The 27,457-nt window shown below is 62.5% G+C and overlaps 1 protein-coding gene across 1 annotated transcript; it reads left to right on the forward strand.

Annotated features, from left to right (window-relative positions):
* The first annotated feature begins 358 nt into the window (after positions 1-358).
* Positions 359-27,145, forward strand: CASKIN1 (CASK interacting protein 1). Its single transcript, XM_065732764.1, has 21 exons — positions 359-457; positions 13,454-13,505; positions 15,087-15,184; positions 15,421-15,566; positions 15,699-15,794; positions 16,037-16,167; positions 16,251-16,359; positions 16,557-16,665; positions 16,766-16,860; positions 16,941-17,058; positions 18,308-18,523; positions 20,314-20,421; positions 20,530-20,648; positions 21,453-21,540; positions 23,075-23,172; positions 23,513-23,623; positions 23,699-23,800; positions 23,895-24,033; positions 24,102-26,204; positions 26,301-26,694; positions 26,938-27,145. Exons 1-21 carry the CDS (start codon positions 364-366, stop codon positions 27,032-27,034), a joined length of 4,623 nt encoding a protein of 1,540 aa, XP_065588836.1. The 5' UTR covers positions 359-363; the 3' UTR covers positions 27,035-27,145.
* The last annotated feature ends 312 nt before the right edge of the window (positions 27,146-27,457 follow it).

Below are 27,457 nucleotides of genomic sequence, written 5' to 3' on the forward strand. Positions count from 1 at the left end.
TCTCCCCCTCCTCCTCCCAATCCTCCTCCTCCTCCTCCTCCTCCTTCTTCTCTTCCTCCCCCCGTGCAGCCCAAACCCCTCCCCGCGCGCTTGGGGCGGCCCCTCTCCTCCGCGCGGCCCCTCCCGGGGCTCCCCCCTCTCCTCCCGCATCGCCCCCGGGGTCGCCCCGGTGCGGCTCCCGGTGCCCCCCCCGCCCCACCGCGCCCCGCCCCGCCCCGGGCGCCCGCCGCCGCCGCCCCCCGCCTCCGGAGCGGACTGGGAGGAGGGGGGCCCGCGCCGCGCCGTGCGGAGCCGAGCCGAGCCGAGCCGCGGAGGATGCTCGGGCCGTGAGCCCGCAGCCGGCAGCTCCGGCGCCGCGGAGCCATGGGCAAGGACCAGGAGCTGGTGCAGGCGGTGAAGGCGGAGGACATCGCGGCCGTGCAGAAGCTGCTGCAGAGGCCCAAACCCGGCAAAGCCAGTGAGTGCCGCGGCGCGGGGCCGGGCCGGGCCGGGTGGGGGCGGCGGCACCGCGGGCATCCCCCCTCCTCCCCAGGCATTGGCACCCACCCGCTGCTCCCGGGGCCCGGCCGAGCCGCTCCGTGCCCATCCCCGGCACCGCGGGCGGGCGGGGGCCAGGGGCAATCCCGGCGGCGTCCCGGGGGCTCGGCCCGGCTCGGGGGTGGGGGGGTCGTGGGGGGGGCAGCCCACGGCGTAGCGTCCCCGGGCGCTGCGCGGGGCTCGGGGCTGTGCGGGCTCCGGTCCCGGTGCGGTCCCGGTACAGCCCCGCAGCGGCTCCGGCACGCCCGGGGCAGGCGGGCAGCGGCCGGGCTGCCCTTGTCCTGTGCTCGGGAGCAGCACGCGGGGATCGGGAACGGCGAGGGGCTGCGGCTCCGGGGCTGGGCTGGGGGCATCCGTGCATCCGTGTGCATGCAGTGTCTGCATGGACCATGCATGCGTGTGCACAGACAGCGTGTGCTTGTGTGCACTGGGACTGCCAGCGCTTGCACACATCTGCGTGTGCCTACGTGTGTGCAGCTGTGCTCTGTACGTGCGTGCCCGGGTGTGCGTGTGTGCCTGTGTTTGGGTGCGTGTCTGTGTTTGTGTGCCGGTGTGTGCCCTGGCATATGTGTGCTGGGATGCGTCTGTGTTGGTGTTTCTCTGTGTGGGGGTGTTTGGATGCGTCTCCACGGGTATCTCCCCGCGTGCAGCTCTGCGTCGGGGCTTTGTACACCCCGGTGTGTGCGCACCGCTGCGTGTGCCCCCCCGTGCGTGGGGCTGCGGGGGTGTAGCTGTGTCTCGCTGTGTACGTGTGTGTGGCTCGCGGAGTCTCTGCTCGGTGTGCACGGCTCTGTTGAGGCGTTCCGCCCGGGACTGAATTATTCATGGCGCTGATGCAGCCGCAGGTTTCAGGCCTGGTGTGCGGGGCTGGGGGCTGTCCCTAAGCACAGGACCACAGCGCACAGCTCCATTACCACTGTGCCCTGCGTCCTTCCCTCCCGGTGCACCCCAAATGTGGGCACCCCCATGGTTCCAGTGCCATATAGGGCTGTGTGCTTTCCCCTCTTGCACAGTGGGGTTTCAGTTTGAGCAGGGCATCGTGGTACTCCCTGTGTCCCAGTGCTGAACAGGGCTGGTGTGGTGGCTCTCATGTCCCCTCCGTGCCATGCAGGACAGCAATTGTGACCCCATGTCCATAGCTATATAGGACTGGCATGGGTTCCCCCGTGCCCAGGTGCCATATAGGAACATCGTGCTTGCCATGTCCCCATTGCTGCTGTTGCTTTCAGTGTCGAGTGCCTGTGCAGGGAGGGAATGAGCCCCAGCTGTGAGCCTCATTCATCACAACCCACTTCAGGTGCTGCTGATTCCATGTCCTCAGAGTGGTGTGTGGTAATGGGACTGTGTGTGACCCACCACGCCGTCTCCACACTCCCCTCTCAAACCCCATGGCCTGGGTGCCCAGTTGGTGTTGCTGTGGCAACGGGCAGCGGTGCTGGAGTGCCACCACCTCCTCCTGCATCGCATTCATCACTCCCCAGCCCTGCTGCATCTCCCTCTGCAGAGCCCACAGGCTGGGGTGGCTGTGGGGACGAGCAGTTCACTGTGTGCTGGGCTCACAGGAAGGGGACAAGGGACATCCCATGAGGCTGAACACCCTCCTGTGCCATGCCCAGCCAAGCCGCATGCCTCCAGCTGTGCCAGGGGCCCCAGTGCTGTGGCTCCTGCTCCTCATAGAACCCAACCTGTAGTGCCATGTTCCTGGTGTGGGGGCACACGAGCAGCCCCACTGGAGGAGCGAAGCTGGGGAGCAGAGCACCACCGGGGTGACCCAAACCGCCCATCCCCTCCACGTGCAGCTCCCACGCGCACCTCGGGCGCTCCCCACACTCTTCTGCACCAGGAAGATTTGTAACTCTAGCTCTGTTATCTGGATAATATCCTATTCATGTGGGGGTTTAATAAATGAGATTTTAAAAATCCCTGCGTGAATTAACACGGGTTGCCATGGTGACGTGGGGCCCGATTTAGCAGAGTGGAGTACGAGTTTGTGGGGCCTGTGCCGGCCACAGCGCGGACCGCGTTCGCTTCCCGGGCATCCATAATTGATGAGGTTGTCTGAAAGTTACGCAAATCAGATGCAGGGATTTGGCAGCAAACTGTTTCCCTCCCTGTCCCCTCCTCCCCCGGTGCTACCTCGAAGAATTGTCGTGACTTGGCGTTTTCGCCTCTGTCCGCAGCTTGGGTGCTGTGGGGTGGGATGGGAGCCCGAGGTGTCCCCAGCCGGGTCCGTCCTGCTGCTGCATCTCTGTCCTGGGACACCGGGCACCAGGAGATGGGCTGTGTTGGTGCTGGTGCAGGGGACCCCCAGCAGTGGCGTTTTGGAAAGGTGGGCTCTGTCTCCGCGACGCTGCTGCCACAGTGGGCTCATCTGCTTTGGAAATGGCTTCTGTAGGGCCCCTGCCTTGAGCTGCGGGATGGGCCATGCTGCCATGACTTCTCCTACCTGCTGGGCTGCGGGTTCTGTGAAGCACTTCTACATGCAGCAGGTTTGTGTGGCTCAGATATTCCAGCTCATATCCCCATGTGCTCTGGGTCCCTCTCTCCAGGACATCTGGACCCAGGCTCAGGGAGATGGGCACAGGGCTCAGCACTTAGCACTCCCTACACCTCTCTACCAGGGGGCCCAGCTCAGCCTGACCCCACTGCCCTGGGGCATGGACAGCTCTCAGAGTTCCTCTGTCCTGGACAGCAGCGTGACTGTGTTGTCACCTGCAATCTGTACCATGGCCTCTGTGGCACCAGTAGGACCACGGATGAAACAACAGGGGTAGGAGCTGGGCAGCTCTGTGTGGGTTGGTGCATGGGGCAGCAAGCAGCACAGGCAGATGCTGGGAGCAGGAGGCAGCTGGGGCTCAGCAAGCATCTCGATGCTGCCCCACATTTCCTTCCTGTGGCACCAGGCACCTCCAGGCATAGCACTGCTTCACCTGCTGGTCCCATGTGAAGGGGTCAGGAGGCAGGAACCTCCAGAGGCACCTCCAGGGTTCCCTCTGAGCCCTGCCATGCCCAAGACCCAGGGCACAGCTTTCTGCCCTTTGGTGCATCCTGAGAGGTGGACAGTTAATTCTGCTTTTTTTTTTGTCTGCATCTGATTGCGTTAATAATCTCCTCTGATAACAGTATTTAATAAAACCAGGCTAATATGGCGCAGTTAGGAAATGTCTTTGACATTTTACAATTCAATTTCCATGCAGTAAAAGGCAGGGCAGCTGCAAATCCAATTGTGGTGCAGTGCACAGGGCTCGCGTGGCCGGCGGCTGCCAGAGCAGCCCCGTTCCCCCCAGCCCTCCAGCAACGCAGGAAACTTCCCCATCCGTGGCTGCTGCTCACAGCTCCTGCTGCTGCACATCCCCTGTGTGCTGTGGGGATGGCCATGTGGGATGCTGTCCTCTGTTAAGGACCACGGGAAGATGCCCGTGCCCAACGCAGGGGCCGGGGTTGGCTCCCGCTGCTGCAATGCTTAATAAGGTGTCAGTGCTTCCCTTATAAACTTCTTTTCAGGGTTTATAACTGCATGTGAAGCCTTGCTCTGAGCAGGGACTTGGCAGCCGGGAGCACGCCGGCGTGCGCCAAGTTTCCTTCCAGAGGGGGATTATTACTCAGCTCGGGGTGACATGTATTTATTTTACATTTTCTTGCATCTCTCTCTGGCTGGGCCAAAGCTGCCGGCACAAGCTCTCCCTTCCTGCTCCTGTTTTGGGGCCGGTTGCAGGGCCTGGGCAGCAGGGAATGTGGGCCAGCAGCCCGCTCCCAGCCCCGGGCTCCTGTGCTGGCCTGGATTTCCTCGTGCAGCCCTGAATTCACCTGGTGTGACACCAATTAGCCCTCTGCAGCAGACAGGCCGGTGGCCTTTTGTGCTGGGGCTCTCGGGGTGCTTCCCTTGCAGGGACCTCGTACTGTGCCACCGCACCCCTTGGAGCACAATGCTCAGTGGTGGAGCAAAGCTCTGGGCACAGCCAGGACCAGGCTGGGCACCAGAGGCTCAGGGTCCTGGCAATGCCGTGAAGTTCTTGGGGTTGCAGCAGTGCCATGGGGCTGGGTGCTGCATGCAGCCCCAACTCTCCATCCACAGCCGCCGTGCGGTTTCCCGTAGCCAGCCTGGCGTCTGGCTCTCTCCTGCTCTGGCTGCTCTGCCTTTAACCCTTCCCTTCCACTTCCAGGCACTGGGAAATGCAATGATCCTCTCCATGGATTGGTGAGCCTGGGTGCCACCAGCCCTCTCTGCTGTCCTGTGCCTGCAGTGCCCCACTGTCTGACCTCGCAGTGGTGATGCCCAAGGCTGTGCCTGTCCCCAGCACGTGGCAGGCAGGAGCTGTGGGGTGCATGGTGTAGGGCAGTGATGCTTGGGGCTGTACCTGGGTGTTAGCTGCCACGTTGCTCCTGTTGGTGCAGGTGTGGGAACACTGTGTGTCCCAGGGACTGCTGCCCTTCCTGCTGAACGCTCGCCATAAACCCACTCTGTACCCGCTTTGCCACGCAGGGAAGCTAAAGGTGCCTTTCACGAGTCTTCAAAGCACCGTAGGGAGAGCATTAAAGAATGGATTTGCTGATGTTTAATGGCTGGTCTGCATTACTGCTGGGCCAGGCTCCTGCAGGCAAGGAAAGGAGGCTGGGAGTCAAAACCTGTTTGTGCTCTGCTCCGATGCTGCTGCTCTCTTGCTCTGTCCCTGCTTTGTCCCATTGCTCCAGAGGAGTGTTCTGTGTTGCGCCAGTCACCGAGCTGGTGTGCTCCACCAACAGCCACCTCTGCCTGGTCTCTGTCCACTCCTGCAGCAGGGACATGTGCAGGACAGCAAAGCATGCCTGGGCAAGGACTGGTGCTGCTGATGGGTGGGTTCTCATGCCAGGCTGAGAAGGATCTTTAAGCAGTAATGAAATGTTAATAGTATTTTCCAACTCAATATGGGAGTAGAAAATGAGGTGTTTAACACTGGGCTCTGCAGCGACAGGAGCAATCAGCCTGAAAAATGGGAAGGCAGGGATGCAGCACCATCCCTACACAGCCTGCTGCTGTGGCACTGTGACGGATGGGTGCTGTGCCTGGTGCGAGCTGCGTGGCCAGGGGAGTGCAGGGCTGTGGGGAGCGGCCTCTCCTTGGGCCCTGCCAGCAAGGTCACTGTGCTGCGTGGTGACAGCTGTCCCTATCGTGGGGACTGGGGTGCTGTGAGCTGCTGGGATCCCAGTGCTGTGCCATGCGTGGCTCCCAATCAGCTGGAGATAGTGCAGGTTGGGTCAGCATGTAGCCACAGTGGGTGCTGCCATTCTGAGCATCACGCCTGCAGCTGGCTGGCTGCTCCACACCGGCTCTGCTCTGCCCACGTGTGTGGATGTGCATGCATGCATGTGCCCATCAGCATCCATGTGCATCACCTACCCTTGTGCAACTCTATGCATCCGTGTGCAGTGTGTGAGTGCGTGCCTGTGTGCTCGCCCCTTGCAGCCATGTGTTCTGCATGCCTGTGGCCCTGGTCTGGCATGGGGCTCGACGCTGGGGCCAGCACTCAGCAGCAGAAGCAGCCGCTGGCTGATCCCTTCCAGATGTGGCTGTCGGGGGCCCGGCTCGCGCCGCCTCCTCTCTGAGGCCCATGGAGGTCTTGTTCCACTGCTGCTGGCGTGCACAAAGCAACACCTGCCCTGCTCCTGCATTTCAGCTGGGCTGTTTATGGCGTGCTCCTCACTGCTCCGTGCTGCTCGGCAGCAGCTCTTCTTTTGGCTGTCTCTACTCCAGCATTTGCACACCTCGCGATTCTCTCACTGAGCCCTCACACCCCAGCTCCCAAACCAACTCCCTGCAGTACGTGCTGTTCTGGGGAGCAGTCCTTGGGCCCTGCCCATGTGTGCAGAGCTGTGAGATTGTCGGGAGCAGTGTGCCCCTGCTGCAGCTCGGCTGTGCGTCCTCATGCTGTGCAGTGGGCACAAGCAGACCATAGTGTTGTGTGCACAGGGACAAACAAGGGCACTGTGGGTGCTGTGTTTAGTGCAGACCCCAAGGCTGATGTATCAGTGCATGGTCTGGGAGCTCGGGTCGCAGCCCTGCAGCGGTGCTCTCTGCATGCACAATTATGGGTGCTGCCCTCTGCTTCCCGGCGATGCCCATGGCTGGATGGTAGGAGGCCAGGTGAAAGCCACTGCTCAGTAGTTAATGATACTTTAAGGTGCACAAAGCTGCCAGTCCCCTCCTGCAGCCCAGTGGGGGTCCTGGTATTCCTCACTCTTGGGAAGGGAGGGAGGGGCTGAGAGAAGGTGTGGGGACATGGACGGGGTCAGGCAGGACTAGGTCTGTCCCATGCAGTGCCGGTGCCTTCCCCATCTCTGCCTCCCCCTCCCTGACCCGTGCATGCCCTCCAGTCCCGTGCCGCGCAGCAGCTCTGGCATGTTGGTGGTAACTCCTTCCAGCCGGTGTGATTACTGAAAATTACCTGTTTAACATCACCCTGGAGCTGGGAGAATGGATTTCAATTAAGGCTCCATGAAAACGACACCAGCAGGGATTTGAGCGGAGCTGGGGGTGGGCGTGCTGCTGGCGCGGGGCTGCTGATACTGAGCCCTTCTGCTGCCCCTGCAGTGTTGTTGCCACCTCCATGCTGCTGTCCCTGTGGCTGCAGCCACGTGGGGTGAGTGGGGGGCAATGGGAATGACTGTGGTGTGTGTCTCAGCTGGGCTGCTTGGCACGTAGTGGAGGTCAGGTGAGGATAGGGCCCAGCGATGTGTGGCAGCAGGGATGCTGGTGGGGCCACTGCTGAGCACAAGCTGGTGCTGATGGGCAGTGTGGGGTCTTGTGTGGGGCCCCGGGTTTTGTTGGGTTTTGCTGGGGGCTGTGGTCGAGGCGGTGGATCTGGTCCCAGCCATTGGCTTGGTGCTCCCGTGCTCCCCTGCGCCCGTCTCTCCCTGTGTGCTGTCCTCCCTTGTTGGTGCCATCCCTGGCAGCCTGGAGGGACAGCCCGTCCTTCCTCCCTTTGGTTCAGAAAGTTTCCTTTTTATAAAAAAAGAAAATACAAAGGAGTCCCCGCTGCCTCTTGAAAGCTGCATTTAAGTTGCTTCATTCTGGCCCCAGGGGACAGCCCTGTGCTGCTGCAGCACCGTGACTCAGGCTGCCACGGCCTATTGATTTTGAAGTGCAGATTTCTTGGCTCCCTGGGGAGGGCTCCGCACCATGGCCGGGGCATCCGGAGCAATCAGTGCCCACAACTCCACAGTGCCCCTCGCCCTCACCCTGGGCCTCTTTTTCCCTGGGGGAGAGCCATGCTGCAGCCCCTGCAGCCCTCCCGCACCCTATGCTTTGTCTCTGGACTGCGTCGCTGTACCAGGATGAGAATGGGATGGTGACACGTCGATGGAGCACCCAGGGGCTTGGGCAGCAGTTTGTGATGGGCAGTGGGTACCCAGCTGTGGTGCAACGGATGTCCACCCAGCTGTGACAGACAGCTGTCTCACTGTGGTGGGTGCTGAGGTGTCCAGCTGTGTTGAGCAGTGGATGTGCAGATGTGCAGGGCAGTTGGCATCCAGCTGTAGGGGCACCCGGTGCCCAGCTGCAATGGATCCATCTCAGCCCCACTGTCTCTTCGCCCCAGGCAACCCCTTCCCACGCAGCCCTGCTACAATCACGCCTCATCAGAGGTCCGCCAGCTTCCCGGTGCATTATTTATACCATCAACATTGATCTGAAGACGATAATGGCTTCATTAGCATCTCAGCATAGCGTGGGGCTCGGTGCTTGGCACGACCTTGGCTGCAGGAGAGCACTCACTTTGCTGTCGGACAGCAGTGAGGAGTGGTCTCCCTTGGGCTCAGCCTCCCCACTCCTCTCCAGCCCCAGCCCTGGCACCTCCACGGGGTCCCCACAAGCCCATGCGTGTGCCTGTGGGGACCCAGTGACACAGAGCAAATCAGACGGCTCTTGCCAGGGCTCCTCGTGCAACGCCAGCTTTCAGCGCCTGTTGTTTGTGTGGCACTCGTCAGCAAGGATATAATTAAGAGCAGCTATTTTGGATGCTTCCTTTATCTGGCAGCTCGCAGCGATGCTGCTGCAGGATCCCCCTGCACCCTCTGAAATCACTGCCGTGCTCTCCAGATGGGGACGTGGTGCTGGCACGATGTGGCTGGGCAGGGAGTGGGCAAATGGTGCAATGGGAACCCACAGGGTCACCCCATCACTCCAGGCTCATTAGAGGCCACTGAGGTGGGGAGGCAGAGGGGCAGCCTGGCTTTCCCTCATTAGATGGATGTTGATGTAGTGAAGGTTGGAGCCATCTGTTCGGTGCAGACGCCTGCTCCCCATGAGCTGGCGTGCTGTGATCACCCCTCTGCACCCCAGGGGGAACAGGCAGCTCTGGGGTGCCCAGAGCAGTGGCACTGGGGTGCAGTTGGCATAGGACCAGGTGCTGGGGCCGGGCAGCATGGCTCACCCTGTAAACCCAGCCCTGCACATGCATCTGCTCGTGCTGTGCTCACCATATCCTGCCTTGCAGGAGCGCGTGGGGCGGGAGGACGGTTCCTGCTTGCTGGGCCCTGAATCCAAGCGTGCATTTAGCTACTGTGATCCCGTCATTTAAGTAAAGGCATTTATGAGAGTAGTAGCTGGGATTAGCTCCCCGAGGCGGTGTTTACACGCAGCAGACTCTGTTTATAGTCGGTGTCTATGGCAGATGTCTGCGTCTCTCTGCGTGCGCAGCAATCTCTGGCTGGAGATGGTCCGGCCATGCTGAGCTCGTTGGATCCCAGGAACAGCACAGTTCCTTTTCCTGGAGCTGCTGATAGGGTCCTGCCCTGCCCCATGTCACCAAGTCCCCACATTGCTTCACGGTGCACTGACATCACCTGCTGGGCCGTGGGGTGAGGGAGCGTGGGGAGCCAGGCCCAGGGAGCTGTGTGCTCCCGCATGGCATATCCATCATCAGGACAATCCGCGGGGTGTCACAAGGACAGGGTGTGCTACTGGGCAGCTCTGAGCACTCGGGTGTGCCCAGTGCTCCCCATTACTGCTTGGATGCAGGGGGGATGTTGGGCAGGTGGCAGCAGGCTCAGTGGCTGTGCAGAGCTGTGCTCTCCTCCCCACCTGCCCATCGCCTTTTGTGTTCACTCTTTTTAATTGGCAGTGCTCTCTGCTCCTTCTCCTCTCTCTCTTGTTAGTTGGAGTTTTCCTCGTTCTTCTGTGCCATTAATGAGCTCTCTTGTGTCTTACCCCCTCCGAGCAGGCTGTGCATCCTGCACCATGGCTGAGGCTGCAAATCTGGCAGTGTGCATGGGGTGCCATCCTGCTCTTGAAGCACCCATCTTGCCCTGGCCTGCTGGCAGCAGTGAGCACCCGGCTATGCTCTAGGTGCAGTGCTAAACTTCCTGCACCGCTCTGCCATGCCCCATGCCAGGATGTGCTGTTGGCTGGATCTCCAACTGCGAGCCAGCACAGCATCTGTACTGGTTAAGCATGCATCTTCATTATAAGAAGGGCATAATTGCAGGGCTATGGGGCCACGTGCCTTCAAGGGTTTTCCTCACAGCCCCTTGGGAACCTTGGTGCTCCCAGCTGGCGTGGTGCTCTGCGTGCCCTGCCCTCCCCACTGCTGGTGCAAAGCCCCTGTCTGGTAAGGACCCCAGTGCAGGTGCAGGGCTGCTTCTCCATCGGAGATAAAGCTGCGCTAGCTCCTGCCATCTGGGGCCATGGCAGGGGCTGCAGGGGTGCCAGCCATCATCCATGCGATCCATCCCTGTGCCAGCGGGCACCTGACTGCCAGCAGCAACTGGGGGTGCACCAAGGGAGTCACAGGACCTCCCCCAGCTGCTCCCCCCATGGACACCTGCAGTCACTCCAGTTTCCAGCAGCCCATCTGAGGATGTTGTCCCATCAGGGCGAGCTGTCTCTCAGCTGTCTGAAGCCGAGCAGCCGTGCTGGGGTCCACGCTTGCTGCAGCCCTGCTGGGGCGAGGCGGGTGCTAGGCTGCTGCCAGAGCTTTAACGAAAGTCAAACCGCTGCGCGGCTGGAAGTCACTGACTAAGCACTTGGCACGAGCATTTATTGAAGTGCTAAACAGATTTTGGCAGTGGCAGCCTCTTCTGCAGGTGCAGAGAGAAGAGTTTCTCTGCTCTGGTTTATTCAGCATTCGTCCGGCGCTGGTTTGGCCAGAGCTGGGAGTGCAGCGTGGGCACGGAGTGGCACTGCCCTGTGTGGGGACAGGGCTGTCACTGTGCGTGGTCCTGCATGCAGCCACAGCAACCCCGGCCTGGGTGGGGACAGCAATGACAGCAGCCACCCTTCATGCCACCGGCATTGCTGCTCCCTGCCTGCAGCTGGAGGCTGGGCTGCTGCATCCTCAGGGAGCTGCATCCCTGATTTGGTTTTAAAGAAGGCACTTTGGGTCTTAATAGGAGATAATTAGAAGCTGCTGACTGGGAAATGAGCCTGTGCTGATCCCAGCTGGGATTGCAAAAGGGGGTGCACAGGGATCAGCGTCACCTTGGCATCACTGCTGCACCCTGCAGTGTCAGTCCCCTGGGGAAGCCCCTCACTGGGAGCAGCCTGTGGGGGAGGGCAGGCATTGCTGCCACTTGTCCGCCTGTCCCTCTGTCCTGCGAGCGGGGCCCATCTTGGGGCCAGGGCTGAAGACTGGACTCAGCGTTGCGTGCCAGCCCGCTGCCTTTGTCTGCCCATGATTTGCATCTCGCAGGGTGGCTCGGCCCCTCTCCCAGGAGCAGCTCATTGGGGCGGTAGCGGGCAGCGGAAGCAGCCCTGGGCACCTCTCCACCGGCCCTGAATGGCACCTTTGTTGGGGAGCCTGGCGGCAGCCCTGGGCTGGCGGGCACCCACTCGGCCCCAGTGCTGAGGACTCTGCTGCAGCTGGGATGGGATGTGGGTCCGGTTGCACCAGTGGAGATTTGTTGCTGGAGGGTTTTGTTGCTATGTTGAGGAATGCAGGCTGCCAGGGCAAGGGTGCTGCCCTGCTGTGGGGGGCATGCTGCAATGGTACGGTTTTTGGGAAGAGGGCAAGCGGTGTGGCTGGGGTGTGCTGGGGGCCTCAGACCCTCCCCATGCCGTGCGGACCCTGCGGTGCTCCCAACCCATCCTGCAGCCGCCTGGTCACACTGTGCCAGGAGGAGATGCTGTGAACCTGATGGATGGGAGCTGCTATTTGTTGCTATTCAGAAGCCATCCTCCTTATCTATCATCCATCGGCCCCGGGCTGCGCTGTTGTTAGCAAATGTACGGCTTGTTGGGCTGTCTGGCGGCTGATGGAGCGCAGGAGGGAGCGGGGGCACACAGAGCTTGGCAGCATCCGTGTGGGCAGCGAGAAACTTCTCCCAGAGCCTGATACCATCCACCACGCATATCCCTCCCTCTGCAGGGATGGGACATGCAGGGAGGGGGAAGGTAGCTGGGGTAAAGCTGTGGGGCCCACGTGGGGCAGCGCCATGCACAGCCCTGGCTGTGGGCAGAGATGGCAGAGCCTGGTCCCCATCCCCAGTGCCTCATCTGCATGCGCCTGGCCCCATCTGCGCCACACGGACTGGGATTTAAAATTCAATCAGGGCTTTACGTGCCAGGAGAGGCTCTGGCTGCTCAGCACTGGCTTTACCTGCGTTGCGGTGAGACCTGTCCTGCTCTGCAGTGATTGAAAGGGGCAGAAGCTGAGGGCACAATGCTGCTCCAGGTAAGGGGGTACAGCCCCCCCAGCCTCAGTTCTGGACCCCTTAAAGTGTGCTGGTGGGTGCTGAGAGAGCCTGGTGACAGAGCAGGATGCCCTGGGGGGGCTGGGACCCCACTCCGAGCCGCTGGCATGTGTGGACCCTGCAGTGGGCCAGCAGCAGCTGCTCACTGCCTGCACCTGGCGGGCATCCCGCTGTGCCCAGTGTGCTGACACAGCCCTTTGTGCCGTATCATTGAATATTGAGTTCGGGTGCTGATAAGGATTGCAGCCTGCAGCACAAGCAAGGACCCAGCAGCTCCTCCGTGGTGCTCTCTTCTTCCCCACCCAAAACCACCCCTTGCAGAGCCGTGTCCAGCTGTGCTCCCAGGCAGAGGAGCAGCCTCTCTGCCCACAGCCCTCAGCAAACGATTTCCCTGAGGCAGAGGGACACACTGCTGCCTGTTCACTGCACTGCACATGGGGATGGCTGCAACTGGGTGACGTGGGCACCCCGTGGTCTGGGGTCACTGCTCCTCCTCCCCTGGCTGCAGGGCCCTGGGCTGTACCCCCACAGCCCTGGAGGGCCGCAGCTCAGCCAGCCCTTCACCCTCCCTCCTCCTCCTGGTGGCCCTGGGAATGGTGCCACAGCTGAGCTTGGAGGTGTCCCATGTCCCTAGATCTCCCTGTCTCTGTTGTGTTCCTGCTCTTTTACAAGGAAGAGCACTTTCACTGAAAAGCCTGACTGGCATTTGTGGATAAATCTCATGTAAATCTCACTCCATCCCTCCTCACTGTGCTAATTGGATTGCTGCAAGGGACTCCATTCTCCCAGGCCTTCAGTTGGAGTCAGGCAGGGTCTGCACGAGGCAGCGCACAGGAAGGCAGGGCAGCACCACAGGGTTTGGGGCATGGCAGGGTCCTGTGGGTGAGGAAACAGGAGGGAAACCCCTTGTCAGCTGTGGGACTGCCAGCACGTGGTGGTGGGAGAAGCTTGTGCTGCTGTTTGCTTTGGGCATTTTGATGCTTGCAGGAGCAGCTTTTCCCTTGCTCAGAAATGCTGTGCATGGCCACCTTTCTGCCTGGACTTCAACCCTCCTGCTTGCAGCGGCCCATGAGCTTGGGGCAGTCCCACACAGCCCTGTGCTGCATCTGGCCCTGGGCTTTATCCAGCAAAACTTACGGAAGAAGGGGTAAAATCCCCCAGCAGACATGTCACCCTTCCCAGTGCACCCCATGCCCAGCTGTGCCACCTCTGCCTCCTGGTTAACGTGCTGTCTGCTCTCCCTCTCTCCCAGAGCTCCTCGGATCAGCAAAGAGAGTCAACGTCAACTTCCAGGACACTGATGGGTGAGTGTGACCCCACTCTGGATGTGCGTGCTGTGGGGTGCAGGGAGTGGGAGATCTTGTGCAGGTGTGCTGGGCTCCCTGGTGCAGTGCAGATGAGCGTGACCGCACATGTGCAGGTGGCTTTGCATGTACAGCAGAGATGAGGGCTGGAGGGCACTGACATGCTGTGCTCCTGCTCTGCCAACCCCTGCCCCTCATGCCCTGAGTGGTGGTGATGCTTTGGAAGCACCCGTTCCCTATCTCTGCTGGTTCATCAGCTTTGCCAGCCCACACGTGGGCACGTGTCTGTGTGCATGGGTGCACCCCAGCGTGCAGATGTGTATCTGAGAGTGCGTGTGCATGCAAGCGTGGCTGTGTGTGTGAGCAATGTGTGGTTGTGCTGGGCAGCACCAGGGCAGGCACACGGCTGCATGGGCTGGCTGGGGGCTGCGTCACCCCATGGCCCCCCCTTTATGCAAGACCTGCAGGGGCTGGGGTGGTACAGGAGAGCCTGCATTCTGCCTGTGGCTCCTGATGGGCTTAGGGCCTGCAGGCGCAGCCCTGCAGCAGTCCCAGTGCTGTGCCTCAGTTTCCCACCTCTGCTGCGTTTGCTGGTACCCAGGCGACCCCATGCTCTCATAGGGCGCTGCACAGCTCTGCAGATCTCCCTGCCATGTACAGGAGAAGCCCCTGAGGCAGCCCAGGGGCGGTGGGGGTGGGGGTGGGGGGGGCTGTTGTGATTTGCACCATCTTGAGCCGATTTGAGCAGGGCGCTGGAGCGGAAAACGCTGACATTTCCAGGCAGACGCTGGGGATCGGCCTCCTGAGCGAGCTGTCTGCTCTCATTGCGGCGTCCGACGGAGAGAGGATGGGGAATCACGGGCAGAGGGGCAGCAGTGCCATACCGTGCTGCCGAGCGGGGGCAGGGGGACGCGACCCTGTGCAGCCGTGGGTCACAGTGATGGGCTGGTGGCAGGATTGCCGCTCACTGCCCACTGTTCGGGCAAGGAGCTTTCAAGGTCAGCAGATCCCCTGCTTTGGTGGCACCAGGATGACCACAGGAATGGGACGGGGACGCTGCCTGGAGCAGTGGGGCTGTGGGTGCAGCTGAGCAGAGGATGCTGCTGCCAGAAGCAAGTAGGTCAGCGCCTGCTGGGTGGGAGCAGAGTGGGACGCAGAGGGGTGAGGGGCTTTCCCCAGCTCCCAGCACAGGGCAGGGGCACCGTGGCCATCTGGCAGCCTGGGCCCCTCCCCTGCTGCTGCCCACAGCCGTGCTGCTGGGGCCAGGCTGGGGGAAGTGGGTCAGTGGGGAGGCGTTCCCTGGTGCCAGACGCTTCCCCAGTGGTGCCCAGCCCCTCACCTCCAGTCCTGAGGCTCTCAGAGTTAATGCTAAATAATGGTAATAAAGCTAAATAATATGGATTGGCTTAGGCTGGCCCTTATGGCAGCTCCTTCCCACCAAGGGCACAGTGCAGAGGTGTGCATGGGGGGGCTGGCAGGAGGCAGAGTGGGTGCCCTGAGTGCTGCAATGGGTGCAGACTGGAGGGGACAGCCCACGGGGACAGTGCCTGAGCCCCACCTGACACTGAGTCCGGTCTGCAGGTTCTCTGCCCTGCACCATGCAGCACTCAATGGGAACACAGAGCTCATCTCGCTGCTGCTGGAGGCGCAGGCTGCGGTGGACATCAAGGATAACAAAGGCGAGTGCCTGCGGCCATGCCATCCTGGGGCTGGTGTGCAGGGCAGAGCATTGGTTGTGCCTGGCTGTGAGCACACTGGGGTGGGAAGTGAAGGATGCCCTTTGCTATGACATGGGAGCTGCATCCTTCCCGGCGTCCTGCCCCATGCCCCCCTGTCCTGTGCCCCCTTTGCAGTCCGCCCAGATGCATCGCTGTGCCCTGCAGGGCTCACTGCTGCTTCTCCTCCTCACCTGCAGGCATGCGGCCCCTGCACTATGCGGCTTGGCAAGGCAAGAAGGAGCCCATGAAGATGGTGCTGAAGGCGGGCTCCTCCGTGAACATCCCATCGGATGAGGGACAGATCCCCCTGCACCTGGCAGCACAGCACGGGCACTACGATGTGGTACAGCGGGACCGGCGGTGGGGCACAGGAGGGGACAGTAGTGGGGCACAGGGGACAGTGGTGGGGCTGTGATGCCCTCCCTGCCCCTTCTCATGCCCTGTGCTCACCATACCTGGTCCTTCTCACCTGCAGTCTGAGATGCTCCTGCAGCACCAGTCCAACCCCTGCATCATGGACAATTCAGGGAAGACGCCTCTGGACTTGGCATGCGAGTTTGGCCGGGTTGGGGTAAGTCCTTGCTAGCTGGGACCCCTGAAAAACAAATCTGGGTGCTGGGGTCCTTGAGGTGGTGGGTCCTGTAGGGTGGCATGGGGAAGCTGTGGGGAGGGACTGCAGCACAGGCATCTCCTGCTCTTGTGTCCTGTGAGCTGACCGAGTGTAGGGCGCTCCTGTCCCGGGTCTGGGGGGGAACATCCCAGGGCAGCAGAGCCATCTTTGCAGCCCTGCTCCGTCTGTGTTTGCTGATCCAGGTGGTCCAACTGCTCCTGAACAGCAACATGTGTGCAGCACTGCTGGAGCCCAAGCCGGGGGACACCACCGACCCCAATGGCACCAGTCCCCTGCACCTGGCAGCCAAGAACGGCCACATCGACATCATCCGGTGGGTGCCCCAGTGTGTGTGGAGCGGGGCAGTGCCTGTCCCATCCCCTCCCCCCCTTTGCTGATCTCCCCATGCACCCTCAGGCTCCTGCTGCAAGCTGGCATCGACATCAACCGGCAAACCAAGGCAGGCACAGCCCTGCATGAGGCGGCCCTGTGTGGCAAGACGGACGTGGTGCGGCTCCTGCTGGATGTAAGGGACCCCTCCTGTCACTGCTGTCCCAGGGAAGGGCTGCAGAAAGGGGCTGACCCCACTGGGATGGCACCTCCTGGTGGGGGGGGCTAGGGCAGCAATCTGTGCCCATGGCAGCATGTCTCCCTCCATTTGGGGTGGCCCCAGGGCTCTCAACCAGCTGTGTGCCATCCCAAGCCCTCTCTGTGCTGTTGCAGAGTGGAATCAATGCCCATGTCCGGAACACATACAACCAAACAGCTCTGGACATCGTCAACCAGTTCACCACCAGCCAGGCCAGCAAGGAGATCAAGCAGATGCTGCGGGGTAAGGGAGCTGGGTGGACAGGTCAGGACCCTCAGAGAGCCTCCATGGGGGGGGGACCCCAGTACTGGACACCCACCAACGTTGCCCTCTGTTCCCACAGATGCCTCAGCTGCACTGCAGGTGCGGGCTGTCAAGGACTACTGCAACAACTATGACCTGACCAGCCTCAATGTGAAAGCCGGAGACGTCATCACCGTGAGTGTGGTTGCCCAGGGTTGGGGGGGCATAATGCAGGTGGGGGCACAGCCCTGCCCTGACCCACACCGTGCCCACAGGTGCTGGAGCAGCACGCAGATGGGCGCTGGAAGGGCTGCATCCATGACAATCGGACCGGCAATGACCGCGTGGGCTACTTCCCCTCCAGCCTCGTGGAAGCCATAAGCAAGCGAACAGGCAAATACTCCCCCACCTGTGTCCCCAGGCACAGCCCAGCCCTGGGGACCCTCCTGTTGGGCTGGGGGCTCAGGGGGTGTGGTGCTGCTGCTGAACCAAGGGGCAGCGTCCTCATTGTGTGTATGAAGTCGGTGTCCCCAACGCAGAGGGACATGGTGCGTGGGGTTGGTGCCCCTATTGTGCGTCTCCACTGTGTGGGCACACTGCTGTATGGGGTCAGAGGCCCCCGTTGTGTGAAGGCTCAGTGCACTCGTCGTGTATGGGGGTTCAGTACCCCAGGATGGTCGGGTGGGTGGTGTTTATCTGTGCATGGGGATTGTGTATTGGGGGGGTCACGGTGGTTTGGCAACATGGTGCTCAGTGTGTAACCGGGGACAGTTGAAGTGGCTGCACGTAGGGCTGGGCGTTGGTGCCAGGGATCTGGCACTGCCCCACTGGGAATTATCCATGGTCAGGGACGGTCTCCGGGAGAGCAAGCTGCTCCCTGCCCTATGGCTCCCAGACCCCATCCCATGCTGTTGGAGTGCGTGGTTCCCTGGGGTGCTTGTGGCTGTGCTCGATGCCGGGAGCAATGCGGTGGTGCAGGCACAGCACCGCTGTGATGCACTCAGAGGTGCTGCAGTGACCAGCTCACTGCCCCTGCCCCGTGTCACCACGCTGTGCATTTCAGTGAAGTCCAGGGCAGCAAGGCCTGACTGAGCTGCACAGCCCCCTCAGCTGGGAATGGATCAAGTACCAGTGCTGCAGAGACAAGGACGAGGCCTGTGTCTCCTGGGCTCTGTTGTGGTGGTGTTTGTAGGGTGTAGGACTCATGGCAGCCCCAGGCAGCACAGGGGCTGCTCTGGGGCTTGGCACAGCAGTGCTGCCCTCGCAGCCCTGCTCCCACATCAGGACATGCAGTGTCCTGGGAGCCCCGTGGGGACTCGGCGTCCCCCAGTGTCGGTGTGAGGTGTGGGGCAGTGGGGTGCAGGCTGTGCCCATGGGTCGTGCCCTGCCCTGTGCTGTGCACTTTCTGCTGCTGCTCTGTGGCTTGGCTCCTTCTTGGTTGGGTCTCGGTTCTGCCTCCTCCACGTCTCTTTGGTTGCTTATTTTGTTAGCTGCTTTTTTTAATTTTTCATTTTCTTTCTTCCTTTTGTTCCTTTCTTTTTCTTTTTCTTCTTTTTTTTTTTTTTTCCTTTTTAGTGGTGCCGAACGTGTCTCTGTTATTTTGATTCTTTTCATTTTGTCTCTTGTTATGTTTTATTATCAGGTTCATGGGAGACTGTAACAATCCCCCAACAGTACCAAAAGATCCCGCTCCCGGCTTACGGGGCTGCTGTGCTAAACGGTGACGCCTCGTCCCATCCGTTCCATTCCCTGCCTCCACCTCCACCTCCACCACCACATTCCCATCAGACTCTTTTCAGTTCCTTTGGCTATCACAGGCTCTCCCCTAGCAGTGCCGACGAGCCGCGTTACGGACAAGGTAGTTCACCGCTCGCTTCATTCTCTCGATGGATTTCTTTCTTTCCTTTTGAAGTGTGTATCTATTCTGTTCTTTTCTATCTGCTCGGCTTCTCCCCCTCCCGTGCCTTGGTGCCTGCCGTGTGTATGCATGCGGGCGTGTGCTAGTGCGTGTGCATGCAGATGTGTGCATGTGTGTGTGTGTGTGTGTGCATGTGTGTGTGTGTGCACGCGTGCATGCAGAGCTGCCCCTCCGCTGCCCGCTCCTCTCGCAGTGCTGCTGTCACCCTGCTGCAGCCACATCCCATCCCTGGTATCCCCGGTCACGTGGGCAGCTCTGGAGGTGGCACTGAGCCCCTGACCGTGTGCATTCTGCCCATCCTATGCTATCCCACCCGCTGCATCCACCCCCAAAAACACTCTGCAGCCTCCTGGTGCTGGGCTGGGAGGGGACTGCAGGAGCCAGGAGCCCCTGCCCTTGCAGCATCCCCTCCCGGGTGTGTCCAGCACCCACAGGGCTGGGGTTGTGCATTCGGAGCGGGGCTGGCACTGCCCTGGCAGTGCTCTCAGGGCTGGATCCACACAGGCAGTGCCAACTGCATCCTTGGGACTGTCTCCATGGCACAGGCAGGTGACGGGCACTGCTGGTGTGGGTGCGTGACTGGGGAGCAGATATGGATCTGGGGGTTCTTGTGGCCGTAGCCTCTGTGCTGGCACACTGTGCCATGCCCTCAGGGGCTGCTGCCGGCTGTCTGGGGCTGGGGGTGCTTGCACAATGTACAAATGGTGTATTGGAGGAGCACAGGGCCACGCCTGTGGCTTCCCAGAGCGATGAGGATGGGGACACAGTGCTGCTCCCCGAGGTTTTCTCTCCCGGGGGGTGGCACTGAGCCCCAGCTCTCTGTGGCTGTGGCACACACAGTGGGCACGTCTCAGCCCGGCAGCACCATGGCTGTCGGCTTCCCGCTCACGTTCCTACTGTGAGTTTATCACCTTGCACCATCTGCCCTGTGCTCCAGCTCGGCTGGGAGCTGGGCAAGTGGTCTCATGAATAAAAATAACTGCAGTGGCATTGGGGTGCAGCTTGGGCACAGCTCCAGCACAGGGCCGCTCTCCATCACCATGCAATGCTGTTTTACACCCTGGCCTCGCTGCAGGGGGGTGGTATGGGTCCATCCCCACGCTGGGTCCAGCTCTGCTTGGTGTGAGTGGAACCCAGAGGGGCTGGAGGGAGTGATGGAGGAGCGCATTGATGGAGCTGCACTTCTGGGGTGGGTTGGAGTGCATGGTGCTGGGTCTCATCACTGCAGCTGGGTCACCCCCGTGTCAACTACTGCTGTGGGGCACCTTGGGGAGCACAGCACCCTGGTGCCTGGTCCTGCAACAACCCCACATGTGCAGTGGCCACATGGGGACAGCCGTGCTGGGAACAGTGGGGTGGGGGCTGTGGTCTGGACTGCCTGAGTCCACCCTGCTTCCTTCTGTCCCCTGCAGTGGGTCATGTCCCCATCCTACTGTGCACAGGGACAACACGGTCCCTGTTCCCTAACTCCTGCTGTGGGTCTGTCCTTGGTTGCTGCCTGGCAAGATGAGGCCCTAGCTCTGGCCATGTGCTCATGGTCACTACCTGAGGAGGACAGGACTGAAGCACAGCGCCGGCATCCCCCAAAACCCTTGACTGTTTTTTTGTCCCCTGCGTACGGTGGTGATGGGCCTGGGGCCAGGGCTTGCCTCTCCCTGCACCACACTTCTGCGAGCCCCCTGTGCCAGGTCACAGCTTCCTGACACCGCTCTCTCTGCTCTGCCACCAAGGGTCCCGTGGGGCCGACATGAGCCCGTCCCACCTGTCACCATCGCAGGGTGGATCGGCCGTGCCCGCACCCACCGAGGAGATCTGGGTGCTGCGGAAACCCTTCACAGGTACAGTGGGCACGTCCCTCCCTGTCCCTGGGGCAGCACGCATCGCCGCACTGCGGTGTCCCCGTGGCTGCGTGCAGTGCCCTGATGGCATCTCCTCCCCCTGCGCAGGTGGTGACCGCAGCAGCCTGGGTAGCACGGGCAGCGTGGCCTCAGCCCGCAGCTCAGGGAGCGGGCAGAGCACGGGCAGTGGGGCACACGCCCTGCACGCCGGATCCGAGGGCGTCAAGGTAAGGCTGTGCACTGCCACGCAGGGACACGTGGCTCCAGCAGCAGCAGCAGCAGCAGCTCATGGTGGGACTTTGCTCCTTTGACAGCTGTGACCCCATCCTGAGCAGGGTCCCTGCTGAGCCTAATGCTCCACTTGGTGCTGCAAGATCCCACTGGCATCCAGCGTGCCGCGGAGCACGGTTGCCACCACCCTGCCACCCCTCCCACCCCGTGCTGGCTGCTCACTGAGCTCAGCCCCCATACCTGTGCAGCATCTGGCCAAGCCCAGAGCTGTGCATCTCTGCTGCCTCTCCGAGGACGCATCTGCACCGCCATCTGCACACTGCCCACGGCAGCTCCACGCTGCACACTGCTGCCCTGTGCACGCTGCTGCCTGCGCACTGCACGCTGTGCTGCATGATGCACGTTCTGCAGCACACACTGATCGCTGCCCGTAGCTTTCCACACTGTGCAATGCCCACCACACGCCAACCCATCCCGAGGAGCCCCACGAGCCCACCTCCCCGCAGAGGAGCTGCGCGCTGAGCCCCGCGTGTGCCCCCCCACGCTGATGGCCACCACGGCCGCACCGTGCAGGGGGTTGCCGTGCTGGCAGCCCGCTCCGGCGTTCCCCAGGCTGCATTCGGGGTGCGGCGGTGCCGCAGGCTCCCACCACCCGCGAGCACCATATGTGCCGCGAGCGCTGCTCTCCCCTCCGCAACCCAGATCCGCCGCGCTCCTCCCCGCAGCACCGCCGCGCACCCCCCGGTTCCCCGCTCGTCTCACTGCCGCCTGCTCTCCCCCCTTCCCGGGGTGTTTTTCAGCTGCTGGCAACGGTCCTTTCCCAGAAGGCTTCTGCGCAAGATGCTGCCGTGGGCGATGGGCCGGCCAAGGCGCAGGACATCCCCGCAGGTGCGTGCTGCCGGCCCGGCTGCTGGGAGCAGGAGGAGCCCTGGCCCCGCCGCGGGTTTGCCGTGGGCTGAGTGATTTGTCTTTTTTTTTATTGCCGCGGCACCCGGCGCAAAAGAAGAAAACGTGTGGGTAAAAAATGACTCTCTCGCCTTTCGGCTGCTGCCAGGCCTTCTCCTGCCTCGGTTAGTGGGGGGCACCGCGGGGGAAGGGGAGGGGGGGGGGCGGGCGGGCGGTGGGGCGAGAGCGCTCCCCGGCCCCTTCCCCTCCCCGCCCCCCCACCCCCTCTGCCGCTGTCTCACCGCCCAGGGGCTCGGCCGGGGGCTGCCGGGCTGGGGGAGGCACGTGGGGGATGCAGGCGGGTGATGCTCGTGTGCCGGGGGGGTGCTCAGGCTGCAGGGGGGAGGTGCGCGCATAGGTGGGTGCAGGCGGTGGAGAGGGGGGGGTGTGCAGGTTTTGGGGAGGGGGTGGAAGGTGCCCAAATGTGTGGGAGGCGGATGAGGTGGGGTGGCACATGGCAGAGGGAGGCACATGTGAGGAGGTGCCCACGCAAGTGAGATGCAGACAGCTGGGAGGGGGGGGATGTGGGCACCCGGAGGATGCACACAGATTTGGGGGTGCACACACACATACACACACACACACAGAAGGAGGATGCATGGACAAATAGGATGCCAGAGGGATGCACGCGTGCACACACACGCAGAGAAGGATGCTCACACAGCACGCAGTTACATACAAGGAAGATGCACTTACCAGCAAGGGGAAGGGAATGCTCTTGTTTACCTGGATTAGAGATATGAGGTTCACATTTCTGGGCAAACCTTGTCACCCCCAGGCTGCTGAAAGCCACCGTCCGTGGGATGGAAGCCAAGGGGTGCCTGGGTGTCTGTGCTGGGGTGCATGGGGACGGGGCAGCTCGTGGCAGTCTGCTGGGTCTCCTGGCTGCAGTGAGGCTGAGCTCAGCCCTGGGTCAATGGCACGTCCGGAGGAGCGGGCACAGATGGCTCTGGGCAGCAGGACCTCAGGCTGCTGCCTGGGGCACGTGGGCAAATGAGGAAAGCAGCTCTGGGGAGGGGTCTGCCTCCTGCTGGGTCCATCACAACACTCTGGCCCTCAGCCCCTACTTGGCTACCCAAGGTGAGCACTGTTCTCTTAATGCCCCAATGATGCGATGGTTTGTGGGAGCTGTGTGCACCAAGACATGGGGCCAGGGAGACCTGGGTACCCTCCAAACCTCTGTGACAGCACAGCCTCCTGGGGACAGCCTGCTGGCCTTACTGAGCACCAGCAGCACAGGGTTGGCACCATCCTGGGGAGCACAGCCCAGGTAAGGGCACCCCACTGTGGGGGGGTTGGATGTTGCTCTCCTCTGCCTGTCCTGGCCTTGTTTCCCCTGCCAGGGGTTGTGCTCCCTGCCTCATCCAGGCAGAGCCCTGGGGGCTGCAGCACAGGGATGTGCTGGGAAAGACCTGAGCAGGATCTCAGCAGCACGGCCTTGTAGCCAACCCCCACTGACTGCTGCCCCCCCCAGCAGGCTCGTCACGGTCGCAGAGTGTGGCCAGCTCGCCCTATGCACCCCAGCCACCCACCGAGCAGCAGCTGAAGAAGATGGAGCCACCATCAGAGGGGAAGGTGAGTGAGGAACACTGAAGTGCACTGGGTGCCCTGCAGAGTGCACAGTGATGGGGGGGCCTGGGCACAGCCACCCCCTCACACACAGCTGCGGGCAGAGCTGTGCCACAGCCACCAGTGCTGGCATGGTTCTGGGTGCTGGTTCTGGTGCTGACTGCAGTGCTGTGCCTATGGGATGCCCCAAGCCAAGGGGCTACGTGGCCCTTCTGTGGTGCCAGCTCTGAGCTGAGGCCAATGTGCAGCAGGACAGCCCATGGAGTGTGCAGGGGCTGTGCCAAGGCCAGAGCAACAGGTCCCTGTGCCAAGGCTGCCCCGAGCCACGCCTCCCTTCTCATTCTAGAGCTCAGAGGCTGTGTATCAGTGGTTGTGCAAGTTCCAGCTGCAGCTCTATGCACCCAACTTCATCAACGCTGGCTACGACATCACCACCATCAGCCGGATGACGCCAGAGGTGAGGCCATGGGGGTGCCCCTGGGACTGGCCACCTGCTTGTGGAGGGTGATCCTGATTCCCCTCTCTGCCCCAGGACCTCACAGCCATTGGTGTCACCAAGCCGGGGCACAGGAAGAAGATTGCCTCTGAGATCAATAACCTCAATATCCCCGAGTGGCTGCCTGAGTACAAGCCGGTAAGTGCTGCGCGGGGCTGGGTGCGATGGTGCCACATCCAGAGCGGTCACTGTGCGGTGCCACCCAGCACTGAGCCGTGTCCCATACCCCCAGGCCAACCTGGCGCTGTGGCTCTCCATGATTGGCCTGTCCCAGTACTACAAGGTGCTGGTGGAGAACGGCTACGAGAACATCGACTTCATCACTGACATCACCTGGGAGGACCTGCAGGAGATCGGCATCACCAAGCTGGGTAAGTGCCTCAGCACTGCGGCGGCCCACGGTTCCTTGGCTGGCACTGATGCTATGTGCCATCCCCAGGCCACCAGAAGAAGCTGATGCTGGCGGTGAAGAAGTTGGCAGAGCTGCAGAGGGCTGAGCTGGGCAAGTATGAGCCGGGCACGCTGAAGAGGAAGGCGGCAGCATGCCCGGAGGTGCTGGCCATTGAGTCCCCACCCCCCGAACCGCCTGAGTGCCAATCACCCAAGATGACAACGTTCCAGGACAGCGAGCTCAGCAGCGAGCTGCAGGTGGCCATGACGGGCGAAGGCCCCGAGGAGACGCCCGAGAAGCCAGCCAACCCTGCGGCCCCTGGGTACCGCTCACCACCGGGGCTGGGCGGCCGCGCCAGGCAGATGAGCAGCTCGCAGGAGCTGCTGGGTGATGGCCCCCGTACCCCTGCCACCACCACCATCTCCAAGAGCCAGGAGTACCTGGCAGAGGGGGCTCCCGAGGGCCCCCCGGTGCCACCAGCCAAGGAGCTCCGCCAGCCACGCCACGGCCATTCTGTCAAGCGTGCCAGTGTTCCGCCAGTGCCCGGCAAACCCCGGCAGCCCTTCCCGCCCGCCGCCGGGCACCTGACCCCACCCCAGACCCCTGGCAAGCCGCGACCACCCTCCCCACAAGGCCCATCGGCACCGCACGCCACCGCCAAGGTGAAGCCCACTCCGCAGCTGCTGCCGCCGGGTGAGCGCCCCGCATCGCCCCGCTCCCTGCCCCAGTCACCCACGCACCGTGGCTTTGCCTACGTCCTTCCGCAGCCCACCGATGGTGAGGGGGTCCCCCCGGGAGTGCCGGTCCTGCCCGTCTCAGTGCCGGTGCTGTGCCTCCCCCCAGCAGGTGAGGGTGAGGAGGAACCAGGGAGGCCGAAGAAGCGGGCACACAGCCTGAACCGCTACGCTGCCTCTGACAGTGAGCAGGAGCGGGATGAGCTGCTGGTGCCCGACGCGGGGCCTTATGCCACCGTGCAGCGACGCGTGGGGCGCAGCCACTCAGTGCGGGCACCTCCCGGCGGTGACAAGAATGTCAACCGCAGTCAGTCCTTCGCCATCCGCCCCAAGAAGAAGGGGCCCCCACCACCACCACCCAAGCGCTCCAGCTCTGCCATCTCCAGCGCTGGCATGGCAGAGGACTTCCCCAAGGATGGTGAAGGTGAGGGGGCCGCCGGAACCCCCGGCACTGAGGGGGAGAGCCGCCAGGAGCAGCGGCGTGCCAGCGATCTGGGTGGCAGCGTGGACACGGGCAGCGCCGGCAGCGTGCGCAGCATCGCAGCCATGCTGGAGATGTCCTCCATTGGAGGCGGGGCGCGGGCGCTGGCTCTGCAGAAGCCACCTGGGGCTGGTGTGCCTGGCAAGGGGCCCGACGGGTACTACCTGCAGCCGGGAGCCCCCCCGGGCAGCCCTGAGCGTGCCCGTGTGGCCACCGTCCTGGCCACCGTCAAGCACAAGGAGGCCATTGGGTTGGACGGGGAGGTGGTGAACCGGCGCCGGACCATCAGCGGTCCCGTCACCGGGCTGGTGGCGGCCGCACGCCGCGAGCGTGCCGACAGTGTGCGCTCCGAGACAGGCGCTGATGGGCCCGGCGAGCGTCTGCGGACCGAGCGCGGTGGTTCTCCAGACACCATCCCCTTCGCTGAGGAGGGCAACCTCACCATCAAGCAGCGGCCACGCGCCCTGGGACCGGCCCGGGTGGAGGCGGGTGAAGGGCTGTCCCTGGCTCACCGCCATGGGGACCTGGCCAAGGTGGAGGCCAGCGCGACACTCAAGCGGCGCATCCGTGCCCGGCAGAGCCAGCAGGACAGCGTCCGCTTCATCCTCACTGAGTCTGACACCGTCAAGCGCCGGCCCAAGGCCAAGGACAAGGAGCCGGCGCTGGAGCCGACCCCTCTTGCCGTCTACCAGAATGGCACCGGCACTGTCAAGCGGCGGCCAGCCTCGGAGCTGAGTGGGGCTGAGCCACCCCCAACTCCACCGCCTGCCACCCGCCCCGAAGGCCCTGACTTCACCCCACCGCCCGCCGAGCCCAAGAAGCCCTTCAAGCCTCCGGTGTCCCCCAAGCCCGTGCTGACACAGCCAGCACAGAAGGTCCCCGGTCCGCCAGTGCCCATCCCCAAAAAGATGCCCATCCCAAGCCCAGGCAGCCCAGGTAGGTGGATGGTGATGGGTGGTTGTGGGGTGCCCCTTGGGGCACTGCACTGTCACTGCAGCCATCCTACCCCATTCATTTGCCTTCTGTCCACAGAAGTGAAGCGCGTCCACGGCACACCACCCCCGGTATCCCCCAAGCCCACGCCACCCCCCACGGCCCCAAAGCCCCCTAAGCCCCACGCCGCCATCCAGTCAGTGAGTGCGAGCTCCACGCCGACTCCATCCCCTGCCCGGCAGCTGGGCGCTGGTGCCAAGCCCTCCAGCACACCGCCCTCGCTCTGCTCCAGCCCTGCCAAGCCCCTCTCTCCCGGCGCTCAGCCCCAGCAGGTGCCGGTGAAACCGCCACGTTCCGCTATCGCCGGACCTTCTGTTGACAGCGCCAGCCCTGAGCTGGTGCAGCAGAAGCTGGAGGAGACCAGCGCGTCCCTGGCTGCCGCGCTGCAGGCTGTGGAGGAGAAGATCAAGCAGGAGGACAGCCAGGAGGCAGAGTAAGGGCTGTGGGGATGTGGTGCGTGGCAGGGAGCTCTGGGCTGCGTGGGGATGGCGACTGGGAGGATGGAGTATGATGGGCTGGTGGTGGTGGTGACGCTGGGGACAGCACCATGGACAGGGCACTGGGGCTGTGGTGGCACTGGGGATGCTGACCACTGTGGGTCAGGGCCGTGGCACAGGGCACAGGTGTCTGCTTGGTCCCAGTGCACACTGCTGACCGGTGCCCACCGCTTTTCCAGCTCTGCTGCGGAGGCCAAGAGCACGGGCAGCATCCTGGACGACATCGGCAGCATGTTCGACGACCTGGCCGACCAGCTGGATGCCATGCTGGAGTGAGGGGCGCGACGGCCCCGCGAACCTCAGGGCTTACGTGGGCACAAGGGCACAACGATCCGCGACCTCCCGGCCCCGCCGTCCCCTTTGTACAGCCGTCCCCTCCCGGACCTCCCATCCCTCGGGGTTTGCACAAAGAAGAAGATACCTCAGGATTGTGCTCACGGACTCAGCGCCCGCCCGCCACGGCTCCAGCAGAGGACTCCCTTCTGCAGAAGCAAAAAAATAACACAATAGAAGAAGCAAAGCAACACCACCCGGCCTGAAGCGCCCTGCTCGCACCAGATCTGGGTGTGGGGTTTTTTCTCCCTACCCGTGGTGACCCCGTGGTTGCCCTGCCGGCCTCGGTCCCCGAATGTAGCACAACCCCGGCGCGGCACTGATGGCATTCATGCACCCGTGCCCTCTTGTTCTGGTGGCGAGTCC

Source organism: Cyrtonyx montezumae, unplaced genomic scaffold (genome assembly GCF_038088225.1).
Source record: "Cyrtonyx montezumae isolate F1298 unplaced genomic scaffold, pur_monq_1.0 scaffold_16, whole genome shotgun sequence".
NCBI lineage: Eukaryota > Metazoa > Chordata > Aves > Galliformes > Odontophoridae > Cyrtonyx > Cyrtonyx montezumae.

Bases quoted from the DNA above. Each gene is read 5' to 3' on its own strand.
- CASKIN1 (XM_065732764.1), top strand. From the start codon at position 364: ATGGGCAAGGACCAGGAGCTGGTGCAGGCGGTGAAGGCGGAGGACATC. The intron at 16,168-16,250 runs GTGGGTGCCCCA...ATGCACCCTCAG, and splicing joins GGCCACATCGACATCATCCG to GCTCCTGCTGCAAGCTGGCA. The intron at 24,034-24,101 runs GTAAGTGCCTCA...TGCCATCCCCAG, and splicing joins GATCGGCATCACCAAGCTGG to GCCACCAGAAGAAGCTGATG.